Source organism: Propithecus coquereli, unplaced genomic scaffold (assembly GCF_000956105.1).
Source record: "Propithecus coquereli isolate 6110/MARCELLA unplaced genomic scaffold, Pcoq_1.0 Scaffold118, whole genome shotgun sequence".
In the NCBI taxonomy this organism is placed as follows: Eukaryota; Metazoa; Chordata; class Mammalia; order Primates; family Indriidae; genus Propithecus; species Propithecus coquereli.
In genome coordinates this window covers 4,808,608-4,827,892 of record NW_012135858.1, presented here as the reverse complement: position 1 = coordinate 4,827,892, position 19,285 = coordinate 4,808,608, and the positions used below count along the sequence as shown (strand labels likewise).

The 19,285-nt window shown below is 40.9% G+C and overlaps 1 protein-coding gene across 1 annotated transcript in view; it reads left to right on the top strand.

Annotated features, from left to right (window-relative positions):
* KIF5C (kinesin family member 5C) overlaps positions 1-19,285 on the top strand; it is a 139,280-nt gene that overhangs the window by 66,041 nt on the left and 53,954 nt on the right. Inside the window, exons 7-10 of the mRNA XM_012659446.1 lie at positions 848-935; positions 5,256-5,380; positions 7,970-8,074; positions 8,436-8,584. Of these exons, the coding sequence (XP_012514900.1) occupies positions 848-935; positions 5,256-5,380; positions 7,970-8,074; positions 8,436-8,584 (467 nt within the window). The remainder of the gene's footprint in view (positions 1-847; positions 936-5,255; positions 5,381-7,969; positions 8,075-8,435; positions 8,585-19,285) is intronic.

Below are 19,285 nucleotides of genomic sequence, written 5' to 3'. Positions count from 1 at the left end.
TATTCTTATTTAATGTTATTCACATTTAAACAGGCTTTGGTATTAAGAGCAATGGTTTATACTTTGCAGTTAGAGGAAGCCCATTACAGCATTATGCCTGGAACTTCAAAGTTCTAGTGGCAGTAGGTAAAATGGTATAAACATGGAAGGCAAAGCAGAACTTCATCTATTTCTTCTTCTCCTGTTGTTTTTCTTTTTTTTTTCGAATAAACTTTTTTATACTGGAGTAATTTTAGATTTACAGAATAGTTGCAAAGAGAGTACAAAGAGTTCCCATACGCTTTCCTCAGCTTTCTCTGGTGTGAACATCTTATAGAAGCACAGTGCCTTTGTCACAACTCAGAAATCGATAGTGGCACAATACTGTTAACTAACTACAGACTTCATTCGATTTTGCCAATTTTTCCAGTAATGTTCTTTTTTCTGTTTCAAGATCCAACATAATATATTGCATTTAGTTAGGAGTCTTTTGACAAACAACAGCTCTTAATTTTAATAGTTAAATTTACCTACATTTTCTTTTTATAGATAATGTTTTCTGTGTTTACTCTGATTGATTTTGCCTCCTTAAAGTGTTGCTGTTGAGCATGAATATGTACTCAAAAACCTAGGAACAGTCGGCATTTCTTTTTTGTTTTATTTCTGGGTTTCCCAGGGCTTGCTCAGACTTCTCTTTAATGTAGAATTCAAGCCCCAGGCAAGGAGGAAAAGTGGTTGGGATCGACATTGCAGCCTTTCTATTATTTATCTGCACCTCTAGAAGAGAAACGGGAAAATGTTTAGGTCTTTCAAAATGTGGTTGCTTTTCAGTTCTTTTAATGGTGAACCTGAACTGACTCTCTTCCAGGGCTGCACCGAGCGGTTTGTGTCGAGCCCCGAGGAGGTCATGGATGTGATAGATGAAGGCAAAGCAAACCGACACGTGGCTGTCACAAGTAAGCACGGTGGTGGGGTCCTCCCCTGGAAATTAGGATACGAGTGTCTGCCTGCAGACCAGGATGGGGGGATGAGGAACAAATGAAAGAATGCGTGGGAAGGCGGTTGGGGAGCAGTGCTCACACACAGACTCCAGGCCATGTGCTGTACGAGTGTGTCTAGGCAGGTTGTGGGAAAAGGCGCCTTCTGCTGTCCACATCCTCTGAGGTCCTAGAAATGTTGGGTGAGACTCCCTGGACCCTGATAATAGCCTAAGCCCAAACATTAGGGAAAACAACCAGCCAACCAAAGGGAGGAAAAAAGTAAGCTTCTAAGTTTATTTTATTTCAACCATGTTCTTGTTCAGGTTAAAAAAAAATCCAAACCAACAAATTCTACATGGCAGTCATACATGTGGAAAGACACCATGTTTGGTTTCTGCCCTCTGTAAAAGAGGAAAAGAAAGGCAAGAAGGAAATCAGAAGCGGAACTGGGAGCTTTAGGGTAAACCCTTCGATGTGGTGTCAACAGCAGATGTGTGCAAATCCGCTCATGTGCGCCGCAGTTCTCACTCAGCGTGTGCGTCTCAGGGAAGCCGCGCATGTGGGATTCGAGCAGGAGAGGATCCGTGAAAAGACTGAGGTTGCCTTTCCTACTCAGAGGGATGTTGAGAGTGAGTTCATATGAAGCAGTGAGAACTAAGAGTTTCTTGCTTAGGGGAGAGAAAAAAATCTGGGGAGAATATGTGGAGCATGCAATATATCTTTTTTTTTTCTTTGAGACAGAGTCTCACTCTGTTGCCCGGGCTAGAGTGCCGTGTCGTCAGCCTAGCTCACACCAACCTCAAACTCCTGGGCTCAAGCGATCCTCCTGCCTCAGCCTCCCAGGTAGCTGGGACTACAGGCACATGCCACCATGCCCGGCTAATTTTTTCTGTTTTTAGTTGTTTGGCCAATTTCTTTCTATTTTTAGTAGAGACGGGGTCTCGCTCTTGCTCAGGCTGGTCTTGAACTCCTGAGCTCAAACAATCTGCCCGCCTCGGCCTCCCAGAGTGCTAGGATTACAGGTGGAGCCACCGTGCCCAGCCTGGAGCATGCAATATTATGTTCCTGTGTTCAAGGTGCTGACATTGAGAAAGAGGGGCAGCTTATTCTGTTGGACCACCCAGGATTGTGACGCTCTAGGGAGGCAGATCTTGACCTCCCACAGGAACTCACTAACCCTTATAGCTGCCCCAGGTGAGGCCTGCTACCTAGAGAAGCAGTGAGTTTGCTGTCATGTTGTGGAGGAGATTCTAGCATTGGTTGGTTGACAGATCTAGGCTCTTTATGTCTCTTCCACCTGAGTTCTGTGATTCTGTGATCTAGAATTGTAATTCTCAACCTTTTCTCTACCCCAACAATGTATCAGATGATGTTCATACATCTGGCAAATTTCGTAGGTGAGCCTGGACTTCTGTATACGGTATAGGTCAACTCCTTTCTTTCCTGCTTACCATACACACACACACACATGTGAAAGGATACGAGACTGATATTTTTATGGTAGTAGCATCTCTTATTTATAAAGAAGTTATTCATTCTGTTTCTAAAGCTATTTGTAGTCAAAAATTATTCATGGCATAGCTGACAACCAACCCATTTTGTCCCCCTGATTTGGCACTGCCAGTCTAGAACATTGTTACTATTCTTATCATTCTGGTAAGGTTATATGTTATGGTTGTTATTGTCGTGAAATCTACATAACATAAAGTTTACCATATTAACCATTTTTAAATGTACAGTTCTGTGATGTTAAGTACATTTGCATTGTGTGCAACATCACCACCATCCATCTCCAGAACTTTTCTGTCTTCCCCAACTGAAACTCTGTACCTATTAACCACTAACTCTCCATTCTTTTTCCCCAACCACCATTCTACTTTCTGTTTGTATGAATTTGGCTACTTTAGGTACCCCACGTAAGTGGGATCATAATATTTGTCCTTTTGTAACTTGCTTATTTCACTTAGCATGATGTCCTTAAGTTTCATCCATATTGTAGCATGTGTCCTTTCTTTTTAAGGCCAAATAATATTCCATTGTGTATATAGGTACACACACACACACACACACACACACACACACACACACACTCACTGCATTTTGTTTATTCATTTGTCTGTCATGGACACTTGGGTTGCTTCCACTGTTTGGCTATTGCGAATAATGCTACTGTGAACATAGGTGTACAAATGTCTGTTTGAGTCCCCGATTTTAATTCTTTTGGGTATATATGCAGAAGTGGAATTGCTAGATCATTTGGTGATGATTGTGCTTTCAATTTTTTGAGAAACCACAATACTGTTTTCCATAGAAGCTATACCATGTACATTCCCAACCACAGTGTACAAGAAATTCGATTTTTCCACATCCTTGCTGATTTGTTATTTTATTTAAGTTTACATTTAATTTTATTTGTTTTGTGATAATAGCCATCCTAATGGGTGTGAAGTGCTCTCATTGTGGTTTTGATTTGCATTTCCCTAATGATTAGTGATGTTGAGCATCTTTTCATGTGCTTATAGGCCATTTGTGTATCTTCTTTGAGAAATGTCTTTTCAGATTCTTTACCCATTTTTTAATCAGGTTGTTGGGTTTCTTTTTGTGCCAATTTATAGGAGTTCTCTATATATTCTCGATATCAATCCCTTGACACATTTATGATTTGCAAATATTTTGTCCTATTCCGTGGGCTGCCTCTTCACTCCATGGGTAATGTCTTTTGATGCACAAAGGTTTTTAATTTTGATGAAGTATCTATTTTTTCTTTTGTTGCCTGTCCTTTCATTGTCATATCCAAAAAAAAAAAATCACTGCCAAATCCAATGTCATAAAGCTTTTCCCCTATGTTTTCTTCTAAGAGTTTTATAGTTTTAGCTTTTAAGTTTAGGTCTTTAATCCTTTTTGAGTTAATTTTCGCATATGGTCTGAGGTAAGGGTCCAACTTCATTATTTTTTACATGTAGATATCCAGTTTTCTCAACACTGTTGAAACGACATTCTTTCCCCATTGAATGGTCTTGACATTGTTGTTGAAAATTATTTCATCATATATGTGAGGGTTTATTTCTGGGCCCCCTATTCTATTGGTTTAAATATCTGTCTTATACCAATACCACACCATTTTGATTACTGTAGCTTTATAGTAACTTTTGAAATCAGTAAATATGAAACCTTCAAACTTTTTCCTATCTTTCAAGATTGTTTTGCTATTTGGAATTCCTTGAGATTCCATATAAACTTCAGGATGGATTTTTCTGTTTCTGCACAAAACGTCATTGAAATTTGATAGTGATTGCATGGAATTTGTAGATTGCTTTGAGTCGTATTGATATCCTAACAGTATTAAGTCTTCGGATCCATTTATTTGTGTCTAATATCTTTTAGCAACATTTTGTAGTTTTCGGTTTACAAGTCTTTCACTTCCTTGGCTAAGTTTATGCCCTAAGTATTTTATTCTTTGTGTCATTATTGTAAATGAAGTTATTTTCTTAATTTCCTTTTGGATTGTTCCTTGTTATAATAGTATATAGAAATGTAACTGATTTTTACATGTTGATTTTCTATCCTGCAGTTTTGCTGAATTCATTTATTAGTTTTAACAGTTTTTTTTTAAAATGGAATCTTTAGGGACTTTTATATATAATCTGATAAGATGGTATTGAGAAATAATTGCTGTTGTGGGTTGAATGAGACAGTCACTGGGGTCTCTGTCTGCCTGGTGGACAAAGACCAGGGCCTGAAAGGATTTTTATTTCTAGTACCTCATCCTAATGAAGAATATTTAATCTTTGAGACCTTCTCTGTAGTTTGCATGGGTTATAGAAGAAGTGTATGCCTTAATCCTTCCTTAAGAAAGCTTACGATATTACCGATAAGGTAAGGCTTACACACAAGGCTAAGATTGAATACATCATATATTAAGCATGATAATAAAGTCTGAAGAATTTGAAAGGAGGCAGGGAGGAAGCTGTGAGTTCTTCAAGGAGAGAGCAAGGCTGGAGTAGGATTTTGGAGGATGGGGGTTCAGGCAGAGTTAGAGAATCCATTATCTTAAACTGTTGACTAAGATTTTTTAGATTAATTTCTTTATTACTTGAAGACATTTAAAATCCTTTATTTCTAGAATGAACATTGTTTTTAAGAAGAAACAGTGGTCTTGGATAATTTTTAAAATTGGCTGGACTTACTTCAAAGAAATGAAGCTATTAGGCATGATTTGCTGTCCTTTTCGGATGAGAGGTTTGCTACCTAAATTTACATGTTCTTTGTAGAGCAGTAAACTGTTTTCCTTTTCAGACATGAATGAACACAGCTCTAGAAGTCACAGTATCTTCCTGATTAATATTAAACAAGAGAATGTAGAGACTGAAAAAAAACTCAGTGGGAAGCTTTATTTGGTTGATTTGGCTGGGAGCGAAAAGGTAATTGGTTCTTTATTTGTGTTATCTATAATTTTCTCCTGTTACTTGCTTCAAAGTGCAGTGGTATAATTTTTATGCCTTTCTATTTCCTAGTTTTAAAGAGCTTTTAAGGTTTCTGATGTTGTGCCAAGGTGTTATTAAATTTAACCTTTTTTCCCTGCTTCCTTTGCCAGTCTTGAAGTTCCCTATTTGTGTCACAGACAGGTGCTTTGAATGCTAACTCTGGTTTATCCCTGATAGGCCCTGATGATGGTGTTAGGCAAGTGTTGGTCTGACTTAGCCTGGCAAAGGCAGCTGCACAAATATAGGAGGGACATGAACTTCTGAGAAAAGGGAAAATCCCCTTGTATCAGACTCAAATAGGCCAGGAAAGAGCTCTGCCATTGGAGTGTGGCAGTCCTGCCTCTGCAGGTTTGTTTTGCTGATAGAACATCTGGAACCTGGGGCTCTCCCTGCATTCCCTGGTTCTCCCAGCCATAGGCATGGGTTGACTGTCTCATGTAGGTGGCCTTGGTATCTTCAGTCTATGAGGTCTTTTAGCTGTAAGCTCTGACCCTTCTCTAGTTTTGTCATGACTCTCTTTGGGCATCTGTACCCTGTCCCATGCCCTTGCAGGCACTGGCTGGGGCCATATTCCAGAACAAATAGGCTTCCCAAGGGCTTACCTGCCCCTACCGGCCTCACTTTCCTAGCACCAGTGGAGGGTCCTGCTGCCACACCCCACACACCTTGCTCTGTGATGTTGTCCAAGGCACTGAACTCCCTTGGGCAACATCATAGAGCAAGTCCATGTGCACAATACCCTCTGGCTTCCATCATCACTACATCATGCAGATTGTCCCCATCAGGGCCAGCTTTGAAGCTTGGTCAGCCTCCCTAACTGTGTAATTGATCCCCACTTACTGCACCGTACCACTGAGTTCCCGCACACCAAGTTATGGCCACTAACATCGGTGTAAGTGATGGTTACTTGGATTGTCCTCTCGCATGCATTTGTGAAACCACGAGCAGAAAGTCATCTGGATATTTCTGGTTTGGAATCTAAAATTTTGTTGGTATGGGCTTGTATCTTTAGTTAAACACTCAACAGAAAGGAAATAACAGAGCAGTGTTCTTTAGTTCTAGAGTGACCATTAATGGCCAAGGATTGGCCTTACTGCTGTGCCACACACGGTCTGTGCAGAGAGCCCGTGTGGCCCATTCACTCTTGCCAAGCACCGAGATGAGTATTTGGAGCCTGAATAAACCTGAAACCTGCTTAATGCCGGGGTGAAGGCTTGTCTTTGCACAGCGTTGGTGGTTATTGCTAGTAATATATATGAGGTGTTTAAAATTGTGTCCTTCACATAGTTTCTTTTGTTCACATCTGCTTTCCTTTGCCCTAGATGTGTCCACATGAATATGTCAGTGTAATCTTACAGAATAATTCTGTGCTTTAGTTCTCGTCTCCCCTAAATGGTGTTCTTCCCTTAGGCTCACAATCTGACGTCTCTGAGGCTCAGTTTCCTTGTCTGTAAAAGGAAGGTGATAGATAGTACCTGCCTCATATATTTCATGGAGTTAAGATGCTCAAATATGAAAGCTTCTTTAAAAAAAGCAGCGTGTGAACAGACTGTTATTATTTGCAGCCCATTGGCTTCCTGGTTTCTCTGTCTGTAAGCAGGGGTACCGCACACACAATTCCGAGAGATAAGCATCTATCCTATTTGAAAAAACCTCCCCCTGGACACACATTCATCTCTGTCGTCAGGAGTTTCTCCTTTATATGTGACTGAAATCTATCTTTGCACAGTTTAAAATTATTTCCTCCCTTTCTTTCCTTTCTTCAGACAGCAGCTGCTTACCCCGCATCGTTTGTCCAGCCAGCAGAGACATGAATCACGTTGAGTCCCCTTTTTTCGTAGCATCTGTAAACTGCCCTCTACCAAGAGCTAATGCTGTAAATTTGAAATTACCAGTAATAACACAGCAGAGGAGGAACCACGCATGGTCCCTCTGGCTACAGAGAAAAAAAGGCAAATTTACTTTTCATGTCTCTCCAAATTTTTTGCTTTTTGGAGATTGTTCTTTTTTTCCTCAGTATGGGAATAAGTAGGGAAGGAATGGAGTCTGGTTCACCAACCCCAGCACCTTCAGTCCTTTGCCTGAACTTGGAGCTCATGACATACATTCCCAGCACGCCCATCCACTGTGGCTCAGAACAGTGTTTTCTCTTAAGGCTTCCCTCTGGGCTCCCTCTGGCGTGGAGACTGCGGCTCTGTCTCCCAGGTCCTGAGCCTGCTCACAGTGACAGCTCTTCTGGAGCCTGGTTCCCCTGCATGAATGTCCCCTGGGGAAGCATCTGCAGCTCCCCCACTGGAAGCATTTCAACCATTCCACTAAAACCTAATTGAGAGGAAAATGATAGCAGAGGAGACCAAATCCGCAGCCTCATGCACAAGGGATGGTTTTATCAATGTGGTTCTTATCTACTTTTAATTTTCCTTGCTTTCCAGGAGGCTCTCCCCCTTTGCCCTGTGTGAATTTGAATTTTCTACCTGGTGCTTCTGCTGTCCTGTGCAGCTCACTGCTTTCTCTTCTCTCTGGTAGGTCAGCAAAACTGGTGCCGAGGGAGCTGTTCTCGACGAAGCTAAAAATATCAATAAGTCTTTGTCTGCTCTTGGAAATGTGATCTCTGCCTTGGCAGAAGGGACAGTAAGTGATCCTGCCTCCATCTATTAAATCATATTATGAGAAGCTGCCTTTAGGGTCCTCATGGTCCCTTTGCCACACACCTCAGAGGTTGGTTTGTTTTCTGTTTGGAAAAGGACAGAGGGATCCCTGGCATCGGATGCCTGCTTGCTGGGAGATCTGGTTCATTAAGAAGTGTGAATGGTGATGCTAATTTCCTATGACCCCGGTTACAGAATGGGTATTCTAAACTTTGGCAAGACCCAAAGACCTGGCCACACATTCATGTTTCTCAGTCTCAGTGTCTCTGTCCCTGACTTGCTCGCCTCTGTGTGTTTACTTTGAATGGGCTGTCAAAACCAATACATTTTCTTTTCCTAAATAGAAAACACATGTGCCATACCGGGACAGCAAGATGACTCGGATTCTCCAGGACTCTCTGGGTGGGAACTGCAGGACCACCATTGTCATTTGCTGTTCTCCTTCTGTCTTCAATGAGGCTGAGACCAAGTCCACGCTGATGTTTGGACAGAGGTGTGTGTGGTCTCTTGGGACCTGTGCTCTGTGCTATGTCTTAGGTCTTTAAGAGTGAGTAGCAAGGGGTTGTGTCACAGTAATAAAGTGAGGGTCAAGCAGCCTGTTACTAAATTGCCTCTAGCAGGTGATCTGTGAGGCATCATTTATTAAGGCCGAAGGAATAATTAGGTTTTAAAATAGTGGACAAGAATACGCCAAAGATACGATGTTTAAAAAAACAAAACAAAACAAAATACCCAAACTTATTACAGAGGCAATTGTTATTAATGCAGTGGAGTATTGCTCTGGTTCTTCATGGAACTGAAGTCTAACTTTCAGGTTCATATGATTTCAAGTGTATAAATCTCCAGATTGATCACTACCTTTAACTCTAATGTTTGGGATCCATTGCAAAGGAACCGATTAAACAACCGGAAACTTCAGTGAATGTAGAGTAGTGTACAGACAGAAAAGGGGGAAGGAATCCGTACTAGCCCTGGGGGTAGGAGGTATGGAATGTACGTTGAGGAAAAGGGTAGATGACAACCATCTTCTTACCTTCAAAAACGCCCAAATGAGACTTCTAGATCCCTGAGAAGTGTTCATAGATGGGCAGCAGGGACAACGCAGTGATCCTAAAGCACCCCTTCCATGTGTGGGTTGGTTCACACCTTCCTTTCCTTTCTTCCCATTTTCTTCTCACCTGCCCCCTCCCACTGCTCAAGGACTGACCTCCTTTGGTCTTGTTTCCTCAGTTCCGGTGTCTAAGCCCCATCCTCTCATCCACAGGCACTTCAGTGTTAGTTCACAGAGCGCCTGGGGTGCTATGGATTTGGGTGACCTGAGCATCTTCAGTGCTCAACAGGCTGAGCTTGGAGCTGAGACTGGAAGATGTGGATTCTGTTGCCACCATTCCATTCAATTCTGAATAATCATGTGAGCTTTAGACAAGTCACCAGTTCTCGGCAGGCTTTAGATGCCTCATTTGTAAATGGGGGCACAGGGTGCTCCCCAGCTTTCCTCCTGGGAGTGTGCGTTGTGTGGTTATGACTGAGAAATAGTTTAAGATGCCTGGAAAAAGGACAGATGGGGGTGGGCATTCTGTATGGGAGACTGTTACGGCTTGTTTAAACTGCATTAAGCCCCAGTCATTTCCTGAGCCCTCAACAGAACATAGAATTATGCAGTTGTGGCACCTGTGGGATGTCTAAATAAATAATAATTACATCGAAATGGTGTAGAACTAATATATCTTTTAAACTGGATTTGGGTCCTTTACTTCCTCCCCAATCATTTCCTTGATTAGCCAAATGCTCAGGTCAATGGGGTTGCGGTAGGATAATACCTACTTTTCTCAAGGATCCCAGGATACCTATAAACCAGCGTCTGCTTACAGGAGACAAGAATGTATCCTGCCCACTGTCTTAAACTTGAGCTTTAACAATTTCCTCTGAAGACGTGTTTGAGCAAACCAACTTCAGATGGACTTATAAAGGAAACATCTCTTTAAGAAGAAGTTCTCACCTAACAAAGCAAATATATTCTGGATCTTTGCAAGCCAGAGTCACCCTGGGACATTGGCTTGTCTGTCTCAAGGTTGCTGTTGTTAGTGAGTGTTTGCAGCTGCCTATAGGAAGCATTTTTGGTGCCAGTTCAAACGATTATTTTCTTCCTTCTGATCTTAGTCTATCAGCATCATCATCATCATCACTAACACTTTTTTTAGTGCTTACTGTGTGTCAGGCATGTTGGAATCCTTCTAGCAATTCTAGCAGGTAGGCATTATCTCACCTTTGTATGGAGTACGAGATTGAGACTTAGGCTCAAAGCCATTGGGTACTATACCGGAGACCATACATCCAGCAAATGACTAAACATGTAGGATGTCACAGGATGCAGACCTTATTGTTTGACCTGCAGCCTCAGGAAACTTCGTGAGTAACCTGTAGTGGCTGAGCACAGCCTCTGGGTCAGTAAACCCAATGTCCAGACTAAGTTCTGCTTCTGACCCATTCTCTCCTTTGTTTCTCTCTGGGCCTCAGTCTTCTTACCTATTAGAAAGAGAGATAATAATGCCTACTTTCAAGAATTGTTGGGAGAATTTTATGAATTACTTCGGTTTTTACTAAGCACAGGGTTGGCATGTAGCGGGCTATCTGTGATTGTAAGTTCTGCTTTTCCTTTGTCTTAAACAGCTTGGCAGCACTGAGGCCTGGGGAGGTCACAGCAGTGGATGAGACTTGACAGACTATAATGCACTGTAGGGGACAGCACTGCAATATAAGGGACAGGATTGAATGAAGTAGAATTACAATTACGTTTTTTGAATGAACTAATAAAGAAATATTGCTGATAATTTGGGCTTCCAGTAAATAGAAAGTAATGTTGGTTATGTACTCAGATGAAATAGGTTGGTCTGCGTTCTGTTATCAGTCATCTAGATTCTGAGCTTCGTAACGGTGGAGAGTGGGTTTGTCATTGGCATCAGTTTCCCACCAAGCACTCCGCACAACTAGCTCACAAGGGGTGGTCGGTCGATAAGTGCTTATCAAATGAATGAACAGATGAACCTAAAGCTTATTGTGTAGGATTCCTTGGAGCATTAGTGCAGTTGCTGAACTGTGGCACCATTATGCCTACAAGTTTGGTTAGGTTTGGATCTGGTTTGCTTTCCAGTCTGTAATTGGAAATATGTGAGGCTTTGTTCCTTTCCCTCTGTCCTGGAGTTAGTTAATGGATTCTTCAAGGACACTGAGCTACTCTATGGAGCCATTACCTGCTGTATTGTTAAATATACTCATTGAACCCAATTACACAGCAGACACACGTCTGAACACCGGATTAGACATGGTATGTGATAGCTAATGAGATTAAGCACTTTGAACTCAGAAAAGACTGCCGGGCACATCCCAAATTGAGTGTAACGAGTATTCTTTATATTCTTATTGCAGGGGTGGCCAAACCTTGGGGCAGGAAAAGATTCCTCAGTTATTCCTATGAGGGTCTCTCAAGGACATGAAGAAAGTACATGTTTGTTGTTAGGCTTGACTGTGTGGACGCTCTGAATAAAACAATAGTGTGCACTTTGAAGCAGCAAGTCTGCGGATGCCTGAGGGCACCCTGCCAAGAGTCCTGTTAGTGCTCTTCAGGATTCTAGATTAGGTATTGCAATTTAAAGGGAAAAACTCTCCATGTCTGTTTCTTAGTTTCCCTGATAAATTCTGGCTCTTTTCTTCAATCAGGCTTGTCCCTTTTAGTCCCCTGAATGCCCAATATTGTGCTAGTAAAGAAGTAAAGGCCATCTTCTGTGCTCTCAATAAGCTTTTAATCTAGTTGAGGAGGCAGCACTTGAATTCCTAGGCAGTAGAGTAAAAAAGCTGGACTCAAACTAGAGTACTTTCACTGAGTTTCGTTTTTTGCTTCTGGTTTCCAGCATTCTATCTTTTCGTTTTTAATTACTCATCCAAAGTACTTATACAGCACTATTTGAAAAAGATATTTATAAGTTTTAGAAGCGTGAACTCAAATCACCCAATTATCTTTGAAGCGTATTTAATGTGCCTTGACTTGGGGTGGTAATGAAGGGAAAAGGAGCCCCAAGGGGGCAGACCAGTACAGTTAGGAAGGCCTGACTCAGCACGTCTTTGGCACCAAGGGTTTTGATTGATCCGGCATGAATAATTCAAAGGATGTATTTTTATGTTGAATGTGGAAGGAGAATTGATATTTTAGGGAAAGTAATATTGTTTCTTCTTTTCCTAATGTGTGCTTTTTTTAAAACAAAATCAAGCCATCATTTTAATTGTGCCATTTGCCTGTTTAGTAGTAGCTGAACTTGGCAGAGCCAGAATAGCATGCATGCAAAATTCACATCACCAGGCCACGAACACAGGTTACCTGCAGTGGAAGAGTGAACACTTTGGCCAAGGCAGACACTTGGCTTCACTTTTGACATAAAACCAAAAAGGACTTAACTCATCCCTGTTGGAGGGCCTTAATTTTTTCTCTCGGAGGGAAAGATGCTATGGCTGACATAAGTTTAACCAGATGCCAACTCCTCATTCATGTCATTTCTGAATGTTTCATAGGAGACTAGAGCTTTTAAAAGACACAAAACTTTAATTTTTTCTTCCCTACCTCCCTCGTTTGTAAGCAGGGAAATGGCCTCACCAGGACCTGGGAAGGTGCTTTGGAGTGATGGTATTTCCAGAAGAAGGTTTAGGTGTTTTGTATGGGAACTAGGACTCAGAGCAGATCAGCAGATACGATGGTTAGTTTATGTGTCAGCTTGGCTGGGCCATACTGCCCAGTTATTTACTCAAACACAGATCTAGGTGTTGCTGTGAAGGTATTTTGTAGATGTGTTTGGCATCTATAATCAGTTGACTTTAAGTAAAGCAGATTATGCTCAATAATGAGGGTGGGCCTCATCCACTCAATTGAAGGCCTTAATAACAAAAACGGAGGCTTCCCAAAGAAGAAGAAATTCCACCTCAAGATTGTAATATCAACTCCTTCCCGAGCTTCCAGCCTGCTTGCTTGTCTTTTGGCTTTTAGACTTGCCACCCCCACAATCACATGAGCCAATTTCTTTAAATAAATAAATCAGACTAAGATATACCTTATATATGTAATAGGATCTTATTTATACAATGGGATATATAATATATTATGTCTATCTCTATCTATCTATCCACGTATCTCTCTCTCTCTTTACCTTTCTCCCATTGGTTCTGTTTCTCTGGAGAACCCTGACTGATAGAGAAGGATGGTGGATTACCTGTCCCCCTGGCCTCACAGTGGGAGAAGAGAGTCTCTCTCTCTCTCTCTCTCTCTCTCTCTCTCTCTCACTCTGTCACACACACACACACACACACACACACACACACACACACACACCATTTGCAGTGCGGAATCACACATTACAGATTTATTCTATGCACCGAAGGTGTGATGTTGTCTAGAGCTCTTTATTAAAATGCCAGCACTATCCTGAACACCTGTGAGAGAAGGAAGCTGCTGAAACAAGAGGTATGAAGTTACCAGGAATATCTTTCTGGTTCTTCCAGGGAGGCCGCAGTAACTAGAAGAAACCGTACCCATAGGTGATGCTCGTATCATTTAGAGCTGACCATGGTGGGGAAGTCTGAGTGCAGGAGACCTTTGAGGAAATAGGTGGGGAGGGATCCATGAGCATGCAGAGTGACCTGGACCAGTGTTTCTAGGGCTTCTCTGCAGTCAGGGAGGGCTTGTTCAAGTGCCAGATTATGAAGATGCCTTCACAGTGTCACCACGTATGGGTGCTTATCTCGGTGGTGGAAACAGACACCTTCAGCAGTCTTAGAAGCCTGGGCATGTGATTCTGAGCATGTAAACTGCAAAGTCAGTGATGGGAGGACTGAGCGGTGCAGGGAAGGAAATAACAGAATGCTTGAGAATGGGGAGGTGGTTGCCCTCCTTCCATTCTTCAGCAGATGTCTGCGAAAATCTTTTCCAACTTAACTGTCTCTGTATTGACATCTACGTGAAAGATACACTGTGGCCTCTGCTCTTTGTCCGCTGGGCTTGATCTGCCTACTCCAAGGAGGATTAACTTGCATTAGCTTTGAGGTCTTTTAAAACCTTGGTCCTAGTTTCCTCCCTGTAGGGAGACGAGATTTTATGTATGGAGAAAGCCTAGATCATATATTATTTAAATGGTACTCGACTCCCTGAAACAAGCCAAAGCAAAGAAAAACTGCAAAAGAGATACTCTGATAACAGCACTGTCACAATTTGGCTCATTTTTGCTAAGCGGGCCTTATTGTTAGGTTATCAATTTAAGATTGAATTAAGGTTGTCTTTGGTTAGAATTTTGCTCAGTGCCTGCTATGGTTATAACTTGTGGAATAAGCATTTATATCTTTATACATGTTGGGTGCTGTGGTTGAAAATCCTAAGGGTTTTTAGAAGTGAAGACCCAAGACACTTTTGTGCTCCTTTGTGAATGGTCAGGCTACTTTGGATTAATCAAGTGATATCACAGTTAGTTTGACTTTTAAAGGTGAAGAGTGAATAGTAAGTCGGTGGCTACAATAAGGCTCTTGTGGGTCATTGGCTTGTTTTTCTATATCGAAGAGGTAATGCCCCAGCACTATAGGGCTGGATGGCTTCATAATTGCTCTATAGCTCCAACCTTATGGTTCTGAGACATCATCTCTTTACTATAGAAAGAGCCCTTCTTAATTTCTGCTATCTTGTTGATTTTATGTCTCTCTGAAGGCTGCTTGAAATTCTTTTGGAAACAAGGCTCAGCAGTAAAGGCACATGTGTGGGCGTGTGCACAAGCTCCCCAGATCATGTCCATAGGCAGCCTCGTGCCCGGGATCTGTGTTGATTCACTGTGTCTGAGAGTCTGGGTATGATGCTGCTTAGTGTGATCACAGCTAGCAAGTATGTGGCAAGTACCAAAAATAAAAGACTCAAGAATGTAAAGGCCTTTTTACATGCTCTAAAGTGGACAAGACAAAAACCAAAACAAAAGAGCAGACCACTATGTAACCTGCTCTGATGGCAACTAGCTAAATATTAACAAAAGAGGAAAGTGAATTTTTTTCTTTTTTCCTGAAATCAGAGAGATAATTAAGGGAGACTTTTAATGTCAAAATTGAATAGAAGCTAGTGATCATTAGACTCCTTTATTCTCTACATTTGCCAAAGTTCATAGTAAAAAGAAAAATAGATTATAGGTATTCCACATCCTTTTCCTCTTGGTCTCTTAGGGGAGTTTGGTACTGAAACCCTCTTTATTCTACTGTGCAATTGTTTTCAACATCCTAGATAGGAGAATATTTGTTCTATTGGAACAACAACAATAAACCTCTGGGCACAGACATTTAATATTAGTAACTCTAGTTTATTCCATGATCTGGAAATTCTTATTAATATATCTGACTTGATTTCTTTCTACATCAGTTTATTTTTCTTAACTCATTTTTATTGAACACAACATACATATAGTCAAATGCATAAGCTTAAGTGTAAAACTCATAAATTTTTACAAAGGTATATACACATGTCACCACCACCCAGCATGTTAGAAGCCTCTCTCTTGCACCCCCTCAGTGAGTACCCAGCTCTCAAGGGTAACTGTCATCCTGATTTCCATCAACATGGATTAGTATTTCCTATCTTTGAATTTTACAAAAATGAAATCACACAGTACTGTTTTGTATCTGGCTTCTTTTAGGCAACACTGTGTCAGTGGAAGTCATCTACATTGTTAGATGTAGTTGTGGTTTATTTTTCATAGTTACATAGTATTCTACTGTGTGAATATAGCTTGTATACATATCCATTCTGCTGTTGATGGATATTTGGATTGTTTTCATTTTGAGTCTGTTATAAATAAAGTTACTGTGACTTGGTTATCACTTTGCCTTTGGGTAAACATATATTCTCATTTCTGTTGAGTAGAAGTGAAATTGCTAGGTCATAGGGCATGAGATATTCAGCTTTAGTAGATAGTACCAAACATTTTCCCAAAATGATAATAATAATTCACACTCTTTCTGGTAGCAATTGAGTATTATGGTCACTGCTTATCCTAAACAACAGTTGGCATTATCAGTTTTAAAATCTTTAGCCATTCTGTTGGGTATGTAAAGGTATCTCATTGTAGTTCTAATTTATACTTCCCTGATGGCTTAGTGATGTTAAATACCTTTTTTGGGAGTGTTTTATTGACACTTCTTTTATGAAGTGTCTGTTCAAGTCTCCCCAGTTTTGTTCTTTTTTCATTGATTTATAGGAGTTATTCTGAGTCAGTCTTTTGTCGGGTATATGTGTTTCATATATCTTCTTCCACTTTATGACTTGCCCTTTAACTCTCTTAATTGTGGCTTTTAATCAAGAGAAATTTTTGATTTTAATGAAGTCAAATTTAGTTTTTCTTTTATGTTCTGTTGAAGAAATCTTTGCCTACCCCCAAAGTCTTGAAGATATTCTCCTGTATTTTCTCTAGAAGCTTTATTGTTTTATCTTTCACATTTATGTCTATGCTCTGTCTGAACAGATTTTTTTATATATATATGGCATTGGTGGGGAGGGGATAAATTTCCCCTCTCCCCTAGCACTGTAGTATTGAAAGGATCATCCTTCCCATTGTTCGGTATAGGCACCTTTGTCATAAACCAGATAACTGTATATTTGAGTATCTGTTTCTGGACAATCCATGCTGTTTCTATTCTAAAGTTTCTGACTATTTAATCAGTTTTAATTACTGTGGCTTTATAAGTATTGATATTTAATCATTTAACTTTGGTATTCAAAATTGTCCTTCTTCATTTCTATTATAAATTTTAGAATCAGCTTCCCAATTTCTATATATACACATAAACCTTCTAGAATTTGGTTTTTTTATTGGGGGGGATTATTTTAAATCTATAGAAAAATTTTAAGAGAATTAACATCTTTCCCTGTCAATGTTGGCTGATTTCTTCATATTCTATGTTTAATGGATGTAAATGCCCCTCCGCTACATTTGGGGGTGAATGAAGTCTAGGGCCCTGGTGCGAGACATGGTTTCTCACTGTTGTTTGAGTTCCAAATGGGAGTTGGGTTGCATATCTTTGTGTACTGCTCCCTGGATCTTTTCTGAGCATCTCTGTCCTGCTCTGTGCTCTGGGAGGGTAACTGGTTTAGACTACTGTTTAGGCTCCCTTGGCTCTGCCTTCCAGTTAGGTTCAACCAGTAGGGAAGGAACATGGGCAGGAGATCAAGAGAGAAGAGAGTGAGGTCCAGGTATTTATTTTCTGGCTCCCTCCCTGTAGGGTCATTTTGGGTTGACTGTGTCCCTGGACCAAAGGCTGCTACGGTTCCCACCAGGCAATCTCTTCCTTCCAGCTCTCTCCCTTGGGGCCCCCTTTGGCCCAAAGTGGTAATGGCTCCCCCCATCACTAATGTGGGTACCACATTATCCCTTGTTATTCCTCGTCACCTTTCCATACCTTTGTTAAACTCCATCCAAATTATGCAATTTGAGCAGGTCATCTGTTTCCTGCCCGGCCTGATTACTCCAGAAGTGGAAGAAAAAGAATTTTCTGGGCAGCTTTGAAAAGAACTTTGAGAATGAGGACCAGTTTCAGCAGTGGTGATAACCTTGTGGAGTCTGCTCACAAAATATGCCTCTGGCTAAACCTGCCTGAGTATAGCATAGAGGCTCTGTCTTTCTCTTTCTGGTATCATTTGAAATTATCAAGGGACTCTTTATGGTTTACAAAGTAAGATTATAGCCTCAAAGTATATCCTTAAATGTCCACAAGTATTTTAGCCATGAGTTATTTTTCACTCTCTGACTATTAAGTTGATAAAGGATGCCGCAGTGTTTGTGCTGGTATCTTGAGAAACGTCGATAGCACCACCTGAGGATGTGAGAAGGAGAGGTGAGAGTGTCAGACTGGAACAGACTTTAAAGTAGTAATAAAACTGCTGCTATTCCAAAAATTAGAGTTAAAGCATTTCTGGGGACAGCATCCCCAAGCCACAGTGAACGCGAGAGAATTATACTAATTTTTAAGTGGAGTCTTGCATTGAAGTTGTTTAACTCGTCTTTTGACAGTTGGGTTATTTAGTTGTCTCCTTTAGGAATTAATTTTTGGAATGACATCTGCAACACTGGTGAGGACTGCTGAATTTCTGGCACAGAAATAGAAGTCATGTCCAGAATGTCATTTGATGACAACAGTAATTAACCTGAAGCACAAATCAGATTGTGCTGACAGTATAAGAACTGTTTGAAGTTTAAAATGAGAAAGTCATTCTTCTGAAGGTGCTTGCTAAAAAAAAAAAAAAAATGAGAAAGTCAATAGCAAATGAATATCAGGATATCAGGATATCACATATTTTTAAGTGAGGTTTTACCTCTTAAAAAGTAAAGAGTAAGTGGAATTCTGCCATGATCGATTTACTTTTTAATCGGACAAGGTTGCTTATGTGTTATTTCTGGGCACGTGGAAGTGAATCATGTCTTTTGTTTTCAGTATCACCTAGTGCAGCTGCTGATTTGCTCTCACCAGTTGCTCCTTTGCGTTACTGTCCAACCACCATCCTTGTGGCGTCACAACCCCCCCAACCAAGATCACGCCATCTCTTATTCTAGAAGTGGCAAAGTGGTGGCCATTATACACGTTTGTTTATCCCACACATTATTTTAAAACATTTTTTAAAACTGGGAGATACAAATTTTTAAAATCTCCATCTCTGACTTTTCTTGAAAAATGGGATGACCTGAGAACGGTGGGCCCTCACTCCTGCATGGTGACGATGGGCTGGGTGGGAAGGGGGTGTATGCTCAGCAGAGAACATGGTGTCACCTGGCCAGCCTTACTCCATTATGTGCCACACCTGGCCTATGAGGCATGTGTTGATATGTGTTCAACACATCAGGGATGGTTCTAGGTACCAAATGTGAGAAAGAGAAATAATTGGTTACATTATAATCCATTTATATATCATTGGTATAAGAAACCCCAAGCTCCAAGAGTCCAGAGACCTTGTCCATTTGTCTTGGTATGTCTCCAGTGTTTCATAAATGTGTACTGAACTGAAAGGAACCTCTCCTTAGGAAGATGAATCTGGTGGGGTATGCAGGATGCTTAAAGGAGGATGCTGAGTGTCTGAAAAAGGCTATAACCATAAGGAGGGCTGAGAACATAGACGAAGATGGTGGCAAAGGGAACA